At 54.1% G+C, this 16,656-nt stretch overlaps 2 protein-coding genes across 2 annotated transcripts; one reads left to right on the top strand and one right to left on the bottom strand.

Annotated features, from left to right (window-relative positions):
* Window positions 1–500: 500 nt before the first annotated feature.
* On the bottom strand, window positions 501–13,956 carry VANGL2 (VANGL planar cell polarity protein 2; the record flags this gene model as incomplete). Its single annotated transcript, XM_081113345.1, has 7 exons — window positions 501–4,146; window positions 5,042–5,273; window positions 8,636–8,771; window positions 9,276–9,412; window positions 10,332–10,939; window positions 13,623–13,743; window positions 13,886–13,956. The coding sequence occupies 7 exons, from the start codon at window positions 13,954–13,956 to the stop codon at window positions 3,886–3,888; spliced, it is 1,566 nt and encodes a 521-aa protein (XP_080969471.1). The 3' UTR covers window positions 501–3,885.
* Window positions 13,957–15,106: 1,150 nt separating this feature from the next.
* LOC308533734 (SH3 domain-binding glutamic acid-rich-like protein 3) lies at window positions 15,107–15,715 on the top strand. The gene has a single exon (XM_081111830.1). It carries the CDS (start codon window positions 15,187–15,189, stop codon window positions 15,466–15,468), a length of 282 nt encoding a protein of 93 aa, XP_080967956.1. The 5' UTR covers window positions 15,107–15,186; the 3' UTR covers window positions 15,469–15,715.
* The last annotated feature ends 941 nt before the right edge of the window (window positions 15,716–16,656 follow it).

Below are 16,656 nucleotides of genomic sequence, written 5' to 3' on the forward strand. Positions count from 1 at the left end.
GGAGAGGAAGACTGACTCTAGGAAGCAGGTAACTCCACACAGGAAAGCTTACGTTTGCTTATTTGTTTTAACCTTAAGGAGCTGCTTATGTGCTAAGTATCTTGTTCAAAGTCACCGAGAAGCTTGGGTCTCGGTGGAGCTGAAAGGTCCTGACCTCTTGCCGATTCTGATACTTGATTACAAGCGCAACACCCACTGGGTATTTTCATTTTAAATAAATGACTACTGCTAGGCTTTCTTTCGTGCAGTGCCTGAAAGACTGAAGAGATAATGGGAGAAATAAGATATTTAGAAATAAGAAATATACTTCAGGGATTTTCCATAGTGAAATGTGATGACCTGTCACTATTGACTAAAATAAATGATTCCCTGAAATTCTTATGGCTCTTTCCTTCCTCCTTAGGCCAACAACCATCCACCCATCCCCATCTGTCTCTTCTCAGAATAGGCAATTTCCTGTGCCTTCATCTGAGGAACAATGCAGTGATAATGAACTCACACTGCCCCCTCCTGGCCTAGCCATTCCCTAACAAGGAGCACATCTACCCACTCTTGCCTGACCCTCTTTGCTCTCTATAAAAAAAGAAAGACAACAAAATGCCCCCACAAAAGTCAAATGTCTTTATTTTATATTTTTAAAAAAAGTTTGTACAGTTTTAGTTCCTATGTTAAGAAAAAAAATCCCTAAAACTGCCATAATGTTTAGATTCACTGCAAACTGTAAAAACAAGCATTTTATATATTAAAAAAAATTTACATTTTACAATTTTCTACATGCATGCACAAGGTCTCAGTTCTGTAACCCTCCCACCCCCCCCCCCAAAAAAAAAAGGAAAAAAGAAAAAAAATCTAGATCCAACAGTAGAAAATTCTACATTTACAATCTCACTTGGAAGGGACTCAAAAAGCCCCCTTCCTTCGCGCACAGAACAAGTCACAACAATCACACACCAGGACCAAGTCCATCAGCAGATGCTGCCCGTGGGGAGAGTCGAGGAATGACAAGACAGAGTGACAGACACCACGGAGGGTCAGGGAACTCATCGGGGCCCAGCAGAGAAGAAGCAGACTCTGGGAAATGCGTGTTTGAGATGAGAAGGTCAGGGACCCACTGTCTCTGATGCTTGATGACAAGCACAATGCAGAGTTTGTGAAAGGAATTTAGCGGGGGAGGGAGGGGGAGCGGGAAATGAAGGACTGAAATGGGGGGGGGGATGGGAAGAAACATGAGAGATTAAAGGGAAATAAACAGATCACGAAGAGCAGTTTAGAGAAAGGGACCAATGGGGACAGCCACAGAGTGGCGAGGTAGGTGAAGGACTGAGGCACAGTGTCCTGATATGGAGGGACGGGGGAGGGTATGTGTTCCAGAGTGATGAAAAGGAGCGCCTAGTAGGTGTGAAGGGGCTGCACCAGGATGCCATGAAGTCACAGAAAGAAAGAGCAGCTGGAAAGACCCAGCCACTGCATCCCCTGGGGGTGGGGGCAGAGGCGGGCACACCCCCACAGGGAAGAATGAGTGCTGGGGCAGGAGACGTGAGGGACACTGCTCAGAGGGACTTCGCTGCACGCCCCACAGCAATTCACAGCATGAAGACAACCTCCCACCGAGGAGAAGGAAGGACACACAGCCACACACTTGACAATTCATCCTGACATTTTTAAAAAATAATAATAATAATCAAAGAAGATAAAGATACCACAGTTGTGACGCAAAGGACCAAAACACTATCATTCTCAGTCATGGCCCTTGGTGCTCATACGGAGAGCTGGGGGGGATTTTCTTTTTGCTTTAGGAGGAAGGAATGAAGAAATCACAGTGATTCAACACATGGCAGGTTCTTAAAATAAACACTCCCTGCCCCTAACCCAGGGCAGCAACTAAGACCCCCAATAGGTTCCCTCTCCACCTCAATCCTCAAGCCACATGTCCCACTCCTGCCCACAGCGGCAATGACCGCAATCACCATCCGGGCCCCATTTTCCAGGATAGCGAGGTATTTAGAAATGTGACCCAGAGGGGCTCCTCCAAAACCAGGTCTTGGAAGGAAAGACACCTTCCCCATACCCCCAGGAGAGGATGTCCTTCGCTCAGGTCTATCCACAAACCCACAGCCCAGCTGGAGGCGGACTTCCGGGCCTGCCTAAGGTGAGCCCTGGCTGAAGAGCCCTTGCTTAGTAAGTGGTGGGTGAGGGAGGTGAGGGAGGGGGGCAGATGTGCTTTTCCAGAAAGGACAGCAGGAGAAACGCCAATCGCTAGGCTCCACCAAGCCCAGGACTGCCAGAGGAAGCCTCCCTGCTGAGGCATCCCTGGGGATCTGACCCCAAGCTGCTCTCTGCAAGGCAACAGCCAGTGAGTTTTCCAGGGAAAGACGGGCCTGTAGGGGACACTGTGATTTATTTAGGGGACAGACCCAGAGGCACACTCCAGCCCAGCCACCTTAAAGGTCTGCCACATGGGTCCTGGCGGGAGGTATCTGGATGCGTCCCAGTTCTATCCTCCCCCCACCCCACCCCCTGGCTAAAACTACATGGGTTAAAGGCTCAGATTTACACTGAATCTATGTGTTAGAGGGCCAGCACATTTTGCTCAAAATGAGATGGAAATTCTCAAGAATTCAGATTGGGTGCAAAGACTATGAGAGCTAAATGGGGTAAGGGGCTACATACCCACAAAAGGCAGCAATCCTGGTCCTTCACCCCAATACAGAGGGAGACCAGAGCCCAGAGAACCAGGCAGAGGGAGAAGAGGAGGGGACCCTGGCCAGCCAAGGAAAAGAGACCCCTGAGACAAAGAGGTGGACTTAAGGCAGGGGACAAGGAGGAGCTAAGGGCTCCCCCCAAGAAAGAGATGAGACAACAGGTCTCTGGAGCTGAAGGGAGGGACATCGAAACTGGAGGTGGCTGGTGGAAGAAAGAAAAACGTTTGCCTAGGACCACCGGGTGGGGTTGGGGCCCACAGGCGATAAATTCTGTGCAGGAGTCTACATGTCACCCTTTGCTGGGAAGGGGAACCTGGCCCACTGAGATGTTCACAGTGGAGTGGGGGGCAGGGATCTCTCCTGCCCTTCCCTCAGGGGCTACCTAGGAAAGAGCCATAAAAAGCGGGGACCCAGGAAAGGAGGTCACAGATGGCTTCTGTCTCGGTTTGCCCATGGTCACGTGTGACCATACATGTGAGAAACAGACGGTGGAGATTTCAGGGTGAAGAAGGCATCTTCCCTTGCTCTGCATATGTATGGCTGGATGCGGGAGGCTCTAACAGCTGGAAGGAAATCACTCTGGCAGGGGACCCCTAACTTGGGGGCGGCGTGGGAGGACACAGGCATGCCCTTGCCCCAGGAACTCAGGACCTGTTGCAGGTGAGGGAGCAGCAGGAGGGGCGAATCACCTGCCACCTGGAGGTCTCAGGAAACTGCTGCCCTGGAGGAGTTTGGCACCGTGGTTCTCTGCAGTCATGTCTGTGTCCCCCAGAGGCAGCTTGTCAGGAGCCACTGGAAAGAACAGCCACGAGAACCTGGGTTCGAGAGTGGGGGCTCCGGAGAGCCCTGTGCACTTTCAGAAAAGACAGTCATCCGGGGAGAGGAGAGGAGAGGGAGGGAGAGAGGCACCGATTCCTGCAGGGCCTGGACAGATACAAGAGTGAGGGGGGCAGAGAAGAGGGAACTTCCCAGGTACTGATGACAGCAGGATGGTCTCTCCAGGTTCACCTGGGGTGAATGAGGAAGAGGGGAGGAGACAGGGTAGGGGCAAGTTAATTCAAGTAAAAAAAAAACAACAAAAAAAACACGAGGGCGAGGGCCGCAGGAAAGGGGCTGGACCTGAGCGCCCAGCCCCTCCCAGCGCCCCAGGAGCCCGTCTCCCACTCCCACTGCTGTTACACAGTCACACCGAGGTCTCGGACTGCAGCCTCATGACAAACTTGTGCGACTTGGGGTCCACAAATTCCTCGGAGAGCTTGAAGAATGGAACCTTCTTGGTGCTGACCACCAGGCTGAAGTCCTGGCGCTTTAAGAGGAAAACAATGCCATCCCTCAGGCCGCTGGTCACCGGCTCCTCGCTCACCAGTGTCCACTGTTTGGCCAGCCAGCGTTCCTTGTGGTACTGGATGGTCGGTCCGGCTGCCAGGTACCGCTCCAGGAAGGCCTGAGGAGGGGAGAAGGAGCGAGTCGGAAGCTCTCCCACCCACCCGCCCGCCATCCTGCATACCCTGGGGCTCCGCTTCCAAAGACAGCCAGCAGGCCCCCGCTCACTGGGCATTTGGTCTCAGAATGCCATAGCGGGAGGAAGGCTGACATTGTCTGTGTCAGACCCTTGCTTTATAAACGAGGAAGTGGGAGCCCACAGAGGTGATGTGGCTCAGCAGGGTCGGGACTGGAACTCAGCTCTCCTAACACCATCCTCTGCTCTTCCCCCTTACACCATGGGATGATCCGGGCAAGCCTCCCCACATTCCTCCTTCCTCTCCACCCAGCTGGCATGGTTAGTGACGAGCAGGTCGGCACCAGCAGAAAGCTAGAGGCACCCTGGTTAAAGTGCAACATCTTTAGTCACCCACGCACCAAGGATGGCTCCGGGGAAGCAAGACTAGGAAGTGGACAAAGAGCGGAGGGGTGGGTAATGGCTCAACATGGTTCAAAGAGAACAAAAAAACCCCAAAAACCTGGTGGACGTGAAGGGGTGAACGTGGGGTTTTAGATCTGGAAATCTCAGAGCTTTTCTAGAGATGAGAAGCAGGTCTCAGCCTTTCCCCAAATGGTCCCCAAGCTCTCCCTTCTCCTCACCACTAAGAACTTCACCACATGCAGAGATGGGTGGATGGAGTAGAAATGAGAGAAGAGACTATGAGAAGGTGGAGAGGGGAGGGAAGGGGAGGGGAGGGGAGGGGAGGGGAGGGGAGGGGAGGGGAGGGGAGGGGAGGGGAGGGGAAGGAGAGAAAGATGGAAAGTAAAGAAAGAAGAGAGGAAACATGGGGAAGGGAGCTGGGAAGAAGGGGCCAGCATAAAGGAAGCAGGGGATGCTGGGCGGGCGGAGCAGGCACCTTAGGCGTCATGTCGTGGGTGATGCAGAACTCCAGGTGCTGCAGGATGCTCTCCATGGTATGGTAAGGCTGCTGCTTGGTGGTCCGGAGGTACTTCTGCATGGCTCGGGCCATGGATGCGAAGATGGCCTGGGCCGCCTCCCGGGGGTCCATCACCTCCCTGGGGTTCTTCTGCTCCTCTTCCTGCAGCCGCTTGATGTGAGTGAAGGCCTCCTCCACCGCCACCACAAGCCTGGGGGACAGGAGGGGTCTGGAGCAGACGCCCACCTCTCATCTTCCCCCCAGCTCCCGCCCTCCAGTAGCCAGAACAAGCTCAGGCCTTTGTGCTCTTGAGGAAGCAATGGGAACCCATTTGCAGCCTCGGGCTGGGCTTTGGGGACTATGTGTATTTGCATAAACATATGCTGTTGCGGGAGGGGGAAGGATTTCCCCCCCTGGGGACAGGAAACAGCTGTAGAGCTCAGTGAGCACAGCCCAGGGACTCAAAGAGAGCATTCTAATGTCAAACCCAGAGAGCCAACCAAGAACTGTGCTATGGGAAGGACCAGCATTGCAGCAAATGCTAAGAAAAGCCTTCTTAAATAAGATGCTCAAATCACACTTGGTGGGGGGTGGGGGGGATGAATAGATACAACTACATCAAAATGACAGATTTCTATTCACCACAACAGCATGGACAACATTAATGAAAACCTCTTGGGGCAGAGAATGGGGGGAATGCAAAGAATTTGCTACAAATCAAGAAGAAAAAGGCAAAACACTACAGAAAAATGGGCAAAGGAGATGAACAAACAATTCACAAGAGGCCTAAAAGGCTAAACAAAGTCTATGAATTAATCACTTGCTAGTAATTAGAGATATTTAAAATGTTAATAAGATATTACTTATCCAACAAAATGAAAAAATTAGGAAGGTGCCTATAATCCAAATATTGGTTAGGATGTTGTGTGGATTCAATGAACTACTCTGCGAAGATAGGATGGCACACGTTGCATATTGTAGGCAACATCCAAGAATCTCAGAAACACAGTGTTAAAGGGGGACAGGAAAAATAAGCCAATTGACATTAAAAGCAGAGAGACACACACCAACACCAATATTCGGAAGCCCTTCAAATAGCTTAGAATGGGATTTGGGCTAAGGAAACCTGTGCGCCCCGACAGGTTATCTGTGTACATCGACAGTCCCTCTGTTTATTCTCTTGCTTCTCCTAATTGTCTCAGTGAAGTTCCTTTAGAAATGATTTTTTTGTCTCAGGTGAACCAAGGGGAAAGTTTTCCTCTGCTTACACCCCGGGTAATGGGGAAGGAAAGGGTCCCTATAGACCAAGAATGGTGGTGGCCGTGGAGAAGACCCAAAGACCTTAGGCAAGGCAGAAGGTAAGGGAGCAGGGCACATCTCTGGTTTCCTTCCATGAGAGCGACTTCTACAACAGGAAACACACTGGAATGCTGCAGAAACGGGGTTGATGATCTTTGATCCAGTGCAGAGGACACCAGGCTTGTGGGAGGACAGGCTAAGCGCTACCTTCCTCCCATGAGACCTGGAGATCCGTGTGGGAGGAGGGGCCTGAGACCTCTGTCCTCCCTGTAGAAATCCCGACAGACGCAGGTGGGACCTGACAGCAGTTGGCAGCAAGAAAGACTCTTCAGACCTGGCTGGTTTTGCTCAGTGGATAGAGCGTCGGCCTGTAGACTGAAAGGTCCCGGGTTTGATTCCGGTCAAGGGCACATGCCTGATTGCAGGCTCGATCCTCAGTAGGGGGTGTGCAGGAGGCAGTCAATCAATGATTCTCTATCATCATTGATGTTTCTATCTCTCCCTCTCTCTTCTCTGAAATCAATAAAAATGTTTAAAAGAAAGAAGAAAGATTCTTCAGGTGTGACTTAAATTCACATAATAATGTGAATGGGAAAAAGGAAGCAGTGAGGACAGCCTTTTTGAATTTACCAAGATTTGGTAAATGAGGGCAGGAGGCCCTTATTTTCACAGGTAAAAATGTACCATCTGCTGAGCAGCTTTCAAGATCTGCTGGCAGGAGATCTCATCAGCCTCAGTCCCTGCTGTCGCAGGGGAGGTTCACATCCTTTCATTGGGTCCCTGGCCCACTGTGGTCGGTGGAATTCAAAGATGCCTCCATCCACCTCTGCCAGGTTCCTATTCTCAATGATTCAATAATGTCGGCACATTTTGAAGATAAATTAAAGTGCCAAATCACCTGACTTTACAATACAGCATTAGATCCAGCAGCTGTGGTTCAGTGGGTGTGTGTCAACCCATCAACCAAGAGGTCATCGGTTCTATTCCCAGTCAGGGCACATGCCGGTTGTGGGCTTGATCCTCCAATGGGGCATGTAAGAAGCAGCCAGTCAATGATGTTTCTCTCTTATCCATGTTTTTATCTCTCTATCTATCCCTCTCCTTCCTCTCTTTCTAAAAAAAAATCAATAGAAAATATTTTTTTAAATAATAATATGAGATTGGACCGGTGATCGGTCAATATGGAAACATAGATAAACACAGTACTCACTGCCACATCAAAATTACCACTAAAATACAGAACAACCATCACTCAGAACCACCTGAAATCTAGCTGAATGGAAATCCTACAACTAGGGAATTAAAGAAGCACATCAAGACTGGTAGAAGGGACAGAGACTGCGGGTAGAATCAAGGAACTGGCTGGTGCCACACTCACATGTGGTGGTTTAATATCAGGAGGGAGCCCAGCCAGCATGGCTCAGAAGTTGAGCATTAACCCATGACCAGGAGATCTCAGTCTGATTTCCCGTCAGGTCAAATGCCCAGGTTGCAGGCTCAATCCCCAGTAGCAGCCAATCAATGATTCTCTCTCATCATTGATGTTTCTATCTCTCGCTCCCTCTCCTTTCCTCTTTGAAATCAATAAAAATAAAATTAAATAAATAAAAATAAATAAACAAGCAGAACAGAAACAGCCTCACAGATACAGAGAACGTTCTGAGGGTTGCCAAGTGGGCGACGGTTGGGGGGATGAGTGAAAAAGGTGAAGGGATTAGAAGTACAAATTAGTCATCGCCCATGGACACAGACAATAAACAGGTGAAGGCCTGGGAAGGGTGAGAGATGGGTAATACTCTCAATAATAAAATAAATTTAAAAAGATTTACCTCTCATCTGAAAATAAATAAATAAATAAAACACGGGATTGTTATGGTGGACCTGATCTTTTCGTGTGAGCCCTTTGAAAGCAGTTTTTCAGGCTAGAGGGCCCCTCAAGGAGAAAGCAAACTGCATGCTGTGAACTGCCTACAAGGCCAGGTGACGAGGTTCAGCCAGCAACCAGTGAGCCTGGAAGACGACCCAGGCTCAAATTTCAGCCTGTGAGACCTGAATGGAGGTCCGATGAACCCCACCTGACACAGGGGCTGTGAGGGAACAGATGTGCGTTGTTTGACAGAGCTGCCTTCATAGTGATTTGCTTTGGCAGCAACAGGACACGAATATATACCCTCACCCTTATCACTGCTCACCTGTCTATTTCCAATAGTTACAGAACCCAGATGGTCCTCCTCTCCTGAGCCCATCCACACCTACTGCCCCCCAGGCACCTACCTGGCCCTCCGCTTGCGCACCCTCCGCTCGTGCTCTGCCTCCTCGTAGTAGTACTCATTGTGGCTGTTGTCCCGCCTCCGGGCCGCCGCAGCAATCACAGCCCGGGACTGGCCCGTGGAATTGTTGGTGCTGTTTTCTGCACAGGAGCAGGACAGAAAGGAGGTGGTCACTGGGAGCATGGCCTTGCTTCTCGCTGCAGGAAGTCTGGAGACAGCAGTCTGACACCTCTGAGGCGGCTGTGACCACCCCAACACTACTTCCTGTTCCCAACCCTGGTGGCCACTTCTGGGAGAGACCCACTGGAAGCCAGGTGGCACTGGCGGCAGAAGCTCTGCACAAGTTCCTCGCCAGTGCAGGAGGTTCTGGAGCTCAGAGAGCCGAGGGCTTAGGACCAGGGCAGATGAGCAGACGCAGAGGAGCCAGACTGGGGGATACACCATGGCATAAAGGGACAGCAAGTAGGATCAGCAGCTAAGACCAGCCACCTGGAGTCAAGGCAAAGGACAGAACAGAAGCGTCTGGGACAAGGGCCGAGGAAAGGAGAAAGCAAGGGAAGGAGGGGGCGAGAGGAACAGGGCGGAGGTAGCTTGGAGTCCTGCTGGGGAAGAGACCAGGAGGGCTGAGGAGCAGGGCCGCTCACCCTCTCCGAGGGAATACACCTTGAAGCCAGACACTTTCTTGGCCAGGACGGACTTGGGCAGGTTGAGAAGGGCAGGGTTGTAGACGGGAAAGTCATGGTAATACTTCTCCAGGATCCACACTGCCACGCGTTGGATGCTGTGGGGGAGACACAGGAGGGGAAGGGAGAAGGGACAGACAAGGGGCGCAGGGGAGGGGAGACATCAGGGCAGGTTGGTAGGGCAGGAAAGGACACAGGACAGGGACAAGCTGCTTCCAAGAAGCCTGGCTCAGGGCCTGCGGTCTACTTACCCGGTTCCCACGCCTTCCCCAGGGCTGGGCCTCCTAGTCCTTCCCTGCCGTACTGAAGCCCAGGGGAGAAAGGGCAGTGGGCCTGGGTCCCCAGCCAAGGGTCACTCATCCCTTTCAGGATTCCCCCCAAGATTCCCGATAGCAGTGGTCGGCAAACTGCAGCCCCTTGAGTGTGGCTCTTCCACAACATACCACGTGCGGGCGCGCACATACAGTGCGATTGAAACTTCGTGGCCACACTCAAGGGGCCAAAGAGCCGCATGTGGCTCAGAAGCTGCAGTTTGCTAACCACTGCCCTATAGGATCAGGAAGTGCTACTGATACTCTGCAGGGTCTGGGAGCGTCCTGCCCACAGTATGGGTGGGGCGGGCTGAAGAGCTTCCCTCATTATCTTTTGCTCTGAGGGTCCCTCCTCTGGCCAGCACATCTCAGTGACCACTCACCCTGCGATCACAAGAGGCTGCGCCTCCAAGAAAAGAAATAGTAAAGCGACTCCCAAAAGCCTGCTCGTGCCACAGCTTTTGCCTCTGTGGCCCACCCCTCTCTGAGATCTCTGCTTGTCCGTTCATCTGTTCGCCCCATCTTGTCCCAGGACCCTGCGCGTCAAGCCGCAAACACTGTCAAAAACATCCCATGTGCAAAGTACTGAACTGCTTCCCACACGGGCCGCCCAGCCCAGCATCGCCAGCCCCATCGTCGCACTACCCGCCCTGCAGTGCCCCAGCCTCCACCCCAGGCCCAGCTGCCGGCTCCCAGGCGCTCATACCTGAGATGGCCCACGTTGTAGAAGCGGCTGGCCCCGTCAGTGGAGCGCACGACCTTGAGTGTGAACTGAGGCTGCAGTTGGCGCAGCTCCAGCAGGACCACCGCCAGGTAGTGCACAAAGAGCAGGGCGTCCACCAGCGACACGGCGAACTGCACCACGCCCTGGTAGCTGCGCTCCCGGGCGTCCAGGATGCGCACCCCGTAGAAGAGCCAGTAGGACACCACGAGCAGGAAGACGAGCACCATGAGCAGGGCGCGCAGCACGAAGACGCGGGGCAGCGAGGCCTTGGGGCGGCGGAAAAACAGCGCCCAGCTGCCCAGCAGCAGGATGAGCAGCTTGAAGGCCACGGAGATGAAGAGGCCCTCGCAGGCGGTCCCGCAGGGCTCCAGCTCCTCCCGCCACAGCAGCGGGGGCAGCAGCAGGAAGGCCAGCGGGGTGAGGAAGGAGAGCAGCGCCAGCGTGGTGCCAGCGGCCACCCCCAGGTGACGGGAGCAGTCCAGTGGGACACTGTCCTCCATGTCCTTGGCGATCCGCGTGAGGTCATCGTGGGAGATGCTGTGCTCTGAAGTACCTGTGACTACGGTGGTCGTTTCCCCCCAGTTGTCATCCTACAGCAAAGGGGGCGAGGAGAACAGGAGAGAGGGCGAGGGGAGAAAGACAGAGGGGAGCGTGGGGGAGGAGAGGGAGGAAGAAGAGAGGGTAATCAGCCAGTATGCAGCCATCCGAGGGACTGAGCGCACTGCATCCACGCCGGCCTCTGCAGGAGGACACCTGAGGCCTGGGCCTTGGGGGTCTTCACACCGGTCAGCAGAACTGTACATGCACAGGTGACCCTCAGAGCAGAGGGCACAAGAGAGATGCCAAGGGAGCTGCTTGACTGGGACCTGAGGTCACACTCATCAGACAAAGCAGACAGGAGACCTGCGATGCCAGGCGAAGCAAGAAACGCCTCTCCTCCAGGCACTGAGAGCCTCTCGAGGCTCTGACTAAGGGGGTGAGTGAGAAAAGCAGTGTGGTGATGAAAAGGGGACACTGGGGGGAGGAGGGGGGGAGGTGGATGATTAGTGCAGGTGTGGGGACCTGGTCAGACTGGACCGCCCGGGCTCTGTGGTCTGCCCAGCCAGCTCTGCTGGGCCAGCTCCATGCCCACAGCACAGGGCTGCCTCTTCCTGGAGGCAAGAGGGTGGGCAGGCCGGGGCCCCCCAGATGCCTTTCTGAGTGGGGTCCACTCAAGCTGTTTCTCTGAAGAGGCTACATGCCGTCTCACAGAGGAGCCCAAGACGACAAGTGGGCAGTGTCCATCTCTCCACTCCTGGACTGCCTGGGCTATGGAGTCACATCCTACACCCGGGATTTAGGCTACACGCCTGAGCCCCGGGGCCTGCCTGGCAGAGTCCGTGATTAAGAGACGGAGGAGGCTCCTCTCCCACAGACAAGAGAGGAGAACGACCTGAAAGGAGAAAGTGGATGCACTGACCACTTTCAGCTCAAGAGCCAGGATCCACTCCTCACCCAGACACATCGCCCGCACTTCCCAAGGACCAAGGCTTGAGAACGCCTCCCAACAGCAGGTGAGCCTATCACACCTCATGCCGGGAGCCTGTCTATCCTTGCTGTTTCAAGGGACCTGGTATATATGGCATACTGTTCTTAATATGTTTGCTCACCTTCTTGGCACTATGTGTTTTAACCAAGGTCACCTCTCTGAGAAAGGTTGTTTCCCCAGGTAGGGATTTTCCCCTGAAGTTAGGGAGGGAATAAAACCCCTTAACTAAGTGCCAGGCGGGTAATTAATCACTTTAACTACGAACAATCATGCTTAAGCTACATAATCTTTACTCCCTGGAATGGAGACAAGAAATGCCCTAACCTTTGGAATAGAGATTGACAGGATTGGAATCAACTGGTATAAATACAGATGTAACAAGACAACAGGACACAGAACCTAGACACAGAACCTACACAGAACCTAGAGACAGAAGAACTTCGCTGGAGAGAACATGGCAAAAGATCCTGGACAGAAACTGGCCACAGAACCTAGAGACAGAACCTAGCGAGAGAACCTGGCTGAAGAACCTAGAGAGAGAACCTGGCTACAGAACCTGGATAGAACATGGCAAGAGAACCTGACTAGAACCTGGTGACTGAACCTGGCTGGAGAACCTGGACAGAACCTGGCTGGAGAACCTAGCGAGGGAACATGGCTACAGAACCTGGCTGGAGAACCTGGAGAACCTGGCTGGAGAACCTAGCAAGAGAACATGGACACAGAACCTGGCTGGAGATCCTAACCAGAACTTCGCTGGAGATCCTGACCAGAACTTGGCTGGAGATCCTGGCTAGGCTGCTGATCAACTGAACGCTGTCTCCGTGTCATTCCTTCTTTGCCGACTCCGTCCACACCTTTGGGGACCACTGGACCTGCTGGGGTTGGACCCCAGCAACCTCAGAGTCACTTCAAGAACTCAGAGCCCAAATCTCGGGGAGAAGGCAGGATTGCGGAAGAGGGAGAAAAAGCATTTGCATCCGGTATTGATCTGTCCCCAAGACCCAGGAATTCCCAATGTCAGTCACAAGTTCTTGTGAGAAAAAAAAAAAGGGCTGGGAATCTCCTGCCCCACAAGATGCTCTCAAGAAGGAAGAGGAGGAATGAGACACGGGCACCTAGTCATCTCGCATCCTAGCTCTGCCCTGTTCTTGCACTGTGTTCTGCCTACTGACCTCCCTAGCAGGTGAGCACAGCGGGCCACCAGGTGAAAGCAGGAGTATCCGTGTCCTGGATGCTCTTCCCAGCCCGGCTCCATACCCCGGCCTCACTTCTCCTCCCTCCCTTCCCCCCTCCACTCCTCCCACATCTCATTTACCCAACACCCAGGCGATGCTGTTCTGCAGGCCGACACCAGAGGGTGCCAGCGTGGCCTCGCCTGAAGGCTTCAAAGAAAACTCAGGGCTGCCCATTCCCCAGGCCCCATCCAGCCCCCGCCCTCCTATGCTGGATTCCCAGGAGCCTGACTGACCAGCATTGGCCAGAGGAACCAGGGAATCCCCTACACAGCCCAGGTCACCCCCACCTCTCTGAAGATAAGGAAGAAGGAGACTGCTGCTTCCAAAGGGATTTCTTCTGAGAGTCCCTCAATTCCACTGAAACAGTGTCTGACCCTGGGACAGACACACATGCCTTTCCAGAGCTGGGCCAGCCTTCCAGCCCCCCCCCCCCCCCCGTGGGCCTCCGCTTCGCCGCCCAGGGTCAGTCTGGAAACACCCGACCTGCCCCTCCCCCCTGGCGCTCACCCGCTCATCCCCGCGAGTGGACTCATTGTCCAGCAGGGGCTCCCCTGGAGCCTGGATCGTCACCGACTTATCCCCACGGCTCCCATCTCGGCTCTTAGAGCGGTGTCGGTCCCGGCGGTCCCTGCAGCCAGGGCCAGGGGAACAGGCACAGAAAGGTCAAGGGGAGGACCTGGGTCTCCTCACAACCACCCGCACCCCACCACCCCGCACATACCCACCGCCGGAGCCTCCCACCTCCCACCTCCCTCTGCCACCTGGGTCACCTGTGCTTTCGGGAGCTGCGGGAGTGGCCCGACTTGTAGGAGTAGCCCGAGTACTGGGACTCGGTGTCCATGGCGTCGGAACGCCGCGCCTTGTAGCGCTCCAGGGCCACAGGCTGGGGCCTTTGGGGGGGCCCCACAGCCACCTCCTTCAGCACTGGCTTCTTCAAGCCGAAGGGCACCTTCAGGAAATCAACCGTCACCCTGAGGGACTCTATCTTGCTGGACGGGTGGGCTTGTCTCAGAGAAAATCAAGCGACGGCCTCTGGGGAGAGAAAGCAGCTAATTAGGGGTAGGAGGTCCTGGGGGGGGGGTGTCAGCACGAAGCAAGACCACCTGAATGGCAGCCGCAGCGAGCTGTGAGCCTGGCCACTGCCTGAGACTCGAACATCCAGGTCCCTGCTCTATCCAGGGGCCCAGTTCTCCTGCCCGGCATCCTGCCAAGGGCTCAGGGTGGAGGAAGATGCTGGCAACGGCCACCCAGAGTGACCCAACCCTGGCGGGGAGACCCAGGGCAATGCTTTCCTATTCTCAGCCAGGGAAACTGAGGCTCAGAGAGGGTGGTGCCGGCCAGGCCAACAGGCTGGACCAACGAGATCAGGAAGCAACTGGCTTCCTGTCCAGGAACTATCCCAGGCCTCTTCTTCACCTGCAGTAACGTCCCCACCTCACAGCGTCTGAGTCTGCCCACAGGGGGCTGTCTCTGACGATTCTCTAGACACCATCTCCCCAGCATCTACATCAAACACACCTATAGCTATGGTCCAGGTCAGCTTGGCTGCTCCCCTGGAGGCTGAGTGTCTGTGTGTTTGTGCACGTATGTGCTAGTACTGGGCAGGGTGAGGGATGGCAAGGAGTGAGGGTTCAGGGAATCCAAAGGCCAAACATCCTGAAATGAGCAAGGTGGTGAGTTTATCTATGTGTGGGCTAAGGGGCAGCATCTCTCACCTACACGTTCACATTCTAATTTTGCAGAGAACAATGACCTCTCCTTCCCACCTTTCCCCAACTCTCACCCAAATCCTGCTCATTCTTCAGAGCTGCCCCCAGCCCTTCTCAGGAGCCCCACCACCCCCACCTACTCTAGCACCAATGTCCTATCGTCCCCTCTGACCCCGACCCCACCAATCACCATCATGCTCTGAGTGCCTATGCCCGATCTTCACTCACTGAGTCATCAACTCTTCCTCAGGCACCTACTAAGAACTATGTACAGTGGGAAACCGCTCCCGAGCGGCAGCAGCGTCTCCCGGCCGTGCAGCTGCAGCCACCACCGCTCCTCCGCCAGTCCGTCCGCCCGCAGCATGAGCGGCCTGCGAGTCTACAGTACGTCGGTCACCGGGTCACGCGAAATCAAATCCCAGCAGAGCGAAGTAACCCGCATCCTGGATGGGAAGCGCATCCAGTACCAGCTAGTGGACATCTCCCAGGACAACGCCCTATGGGATGAGATGGGAGCCTTGGCGGGCAACCCCAAGGCCACCCCACCCCAGATTGTTAATGGAGACCAGTACTGTGGGGACTATGAGCTGTTTGTGGAGGCTGTGGAACAAAACATGCTGCAGGAGTTCCTGAAACTGGCCTGAGCCAAGCCCAGGCTGGCCAACCGTATTCCCTCCCCACATTCCCCTGCCCCCAGCCATTGTGGGCCATGAAGGACCTCGTGACCAACTCCCTGTTACTCCTCACCTTCTGCCCTCGAAGCCCTGTCCCCCATCCCAAGCTTCTCCTCCTCCCTTTAACTGTAGCCCCCTCTCCTCATTCAGAGGCAGCATTCCTGACCCAGTAGTCTCAGAAATTGTCTTAAGCAACAGTCCAAGTGCTGGCTGTCTCAACCTGCCCCTGGGACTGCCACCCTGCCTGGCACTGGCTAATGGGCATCTTTGTTGGTTCCATTAGCCTGGGCTCTGCCAAAGGCCCCGCAACCCCCAAACTGGGAACACCCTAGAGACAATTAAATGTCCCATTCCAAAAAAAAAAAAAAAAAAAGAACTATGTACAGTGGGTATCCAGTGGCGAAACAGGCTCTGAGTTTACAGTCTGGTGGGGCAGGTGTACACTGAGCAGGAAAACAGGTGAGTACAAGTGACTAACGTAGACTGATGGAAGGAGGAGACCAGGATGGAAGGAGGAGACCAGGATGGAAGGAGAAGACCAGGATGGAAGGAGAAGACCAGGATGGAAGGAGAAGACCAGGATGGAAGGAGGAGACCAGGATGGAAGGAGAAGACCAGGATGGAAGGAGAAGACCAGGATGGAAGGAGAAGACCAGGATGGAAGGAGGAGACCAGGATGGAAGGAGGAGACCAGGATGGAAGGAGAAGACCAGGATGGAAGGAGAAGACCAGGATGGAAGGAGGAGACCAGGATGGAAGGAGGAGACCAGGATGGAAGGAGAAGACCAGGATGGAAGGAGGAGACCAGGATGGAAGGAGAAGACCAGGATGGAAGGAGGAGACCAGGATGGAAGGAGGAGACCAGGATGGAAGGAGAAGACCAGGATGGAAGGAGGAGACTAGGATGGAAGGAAGAGACCAGGAACCTATGAGCGACAACGCTGGGGAGAGGGGCTACTTTAAGTTGGGTGGCTCTGGAAAGTCTTCCTGAGAAAATGACACCTACGCCCGAAGGAGAGCAGGCGTTAACCAGGCAGAGTGGAAGGGGAGCCATGGAGCAGAGAATCAGGTGTGGGAAGGCCAGCAGTGAGGAGCTGGCTGTATTTTGAGAAGCTGAAAGACCAGCGGAGCTGAGGAGGGGACAGGACAGTGGAAATG

Source organism: Myotis nattereri, assembly GCF_964212035.1.
Source record: "Myotis nattereri genome assembly, chromosome: 18".
Lineage (NCBI taxonomy): Eukaryota > Metazoa > Chordata > Mammalia > Chiroptera > Vespertilionidae > Myotis > Myotis nattereri.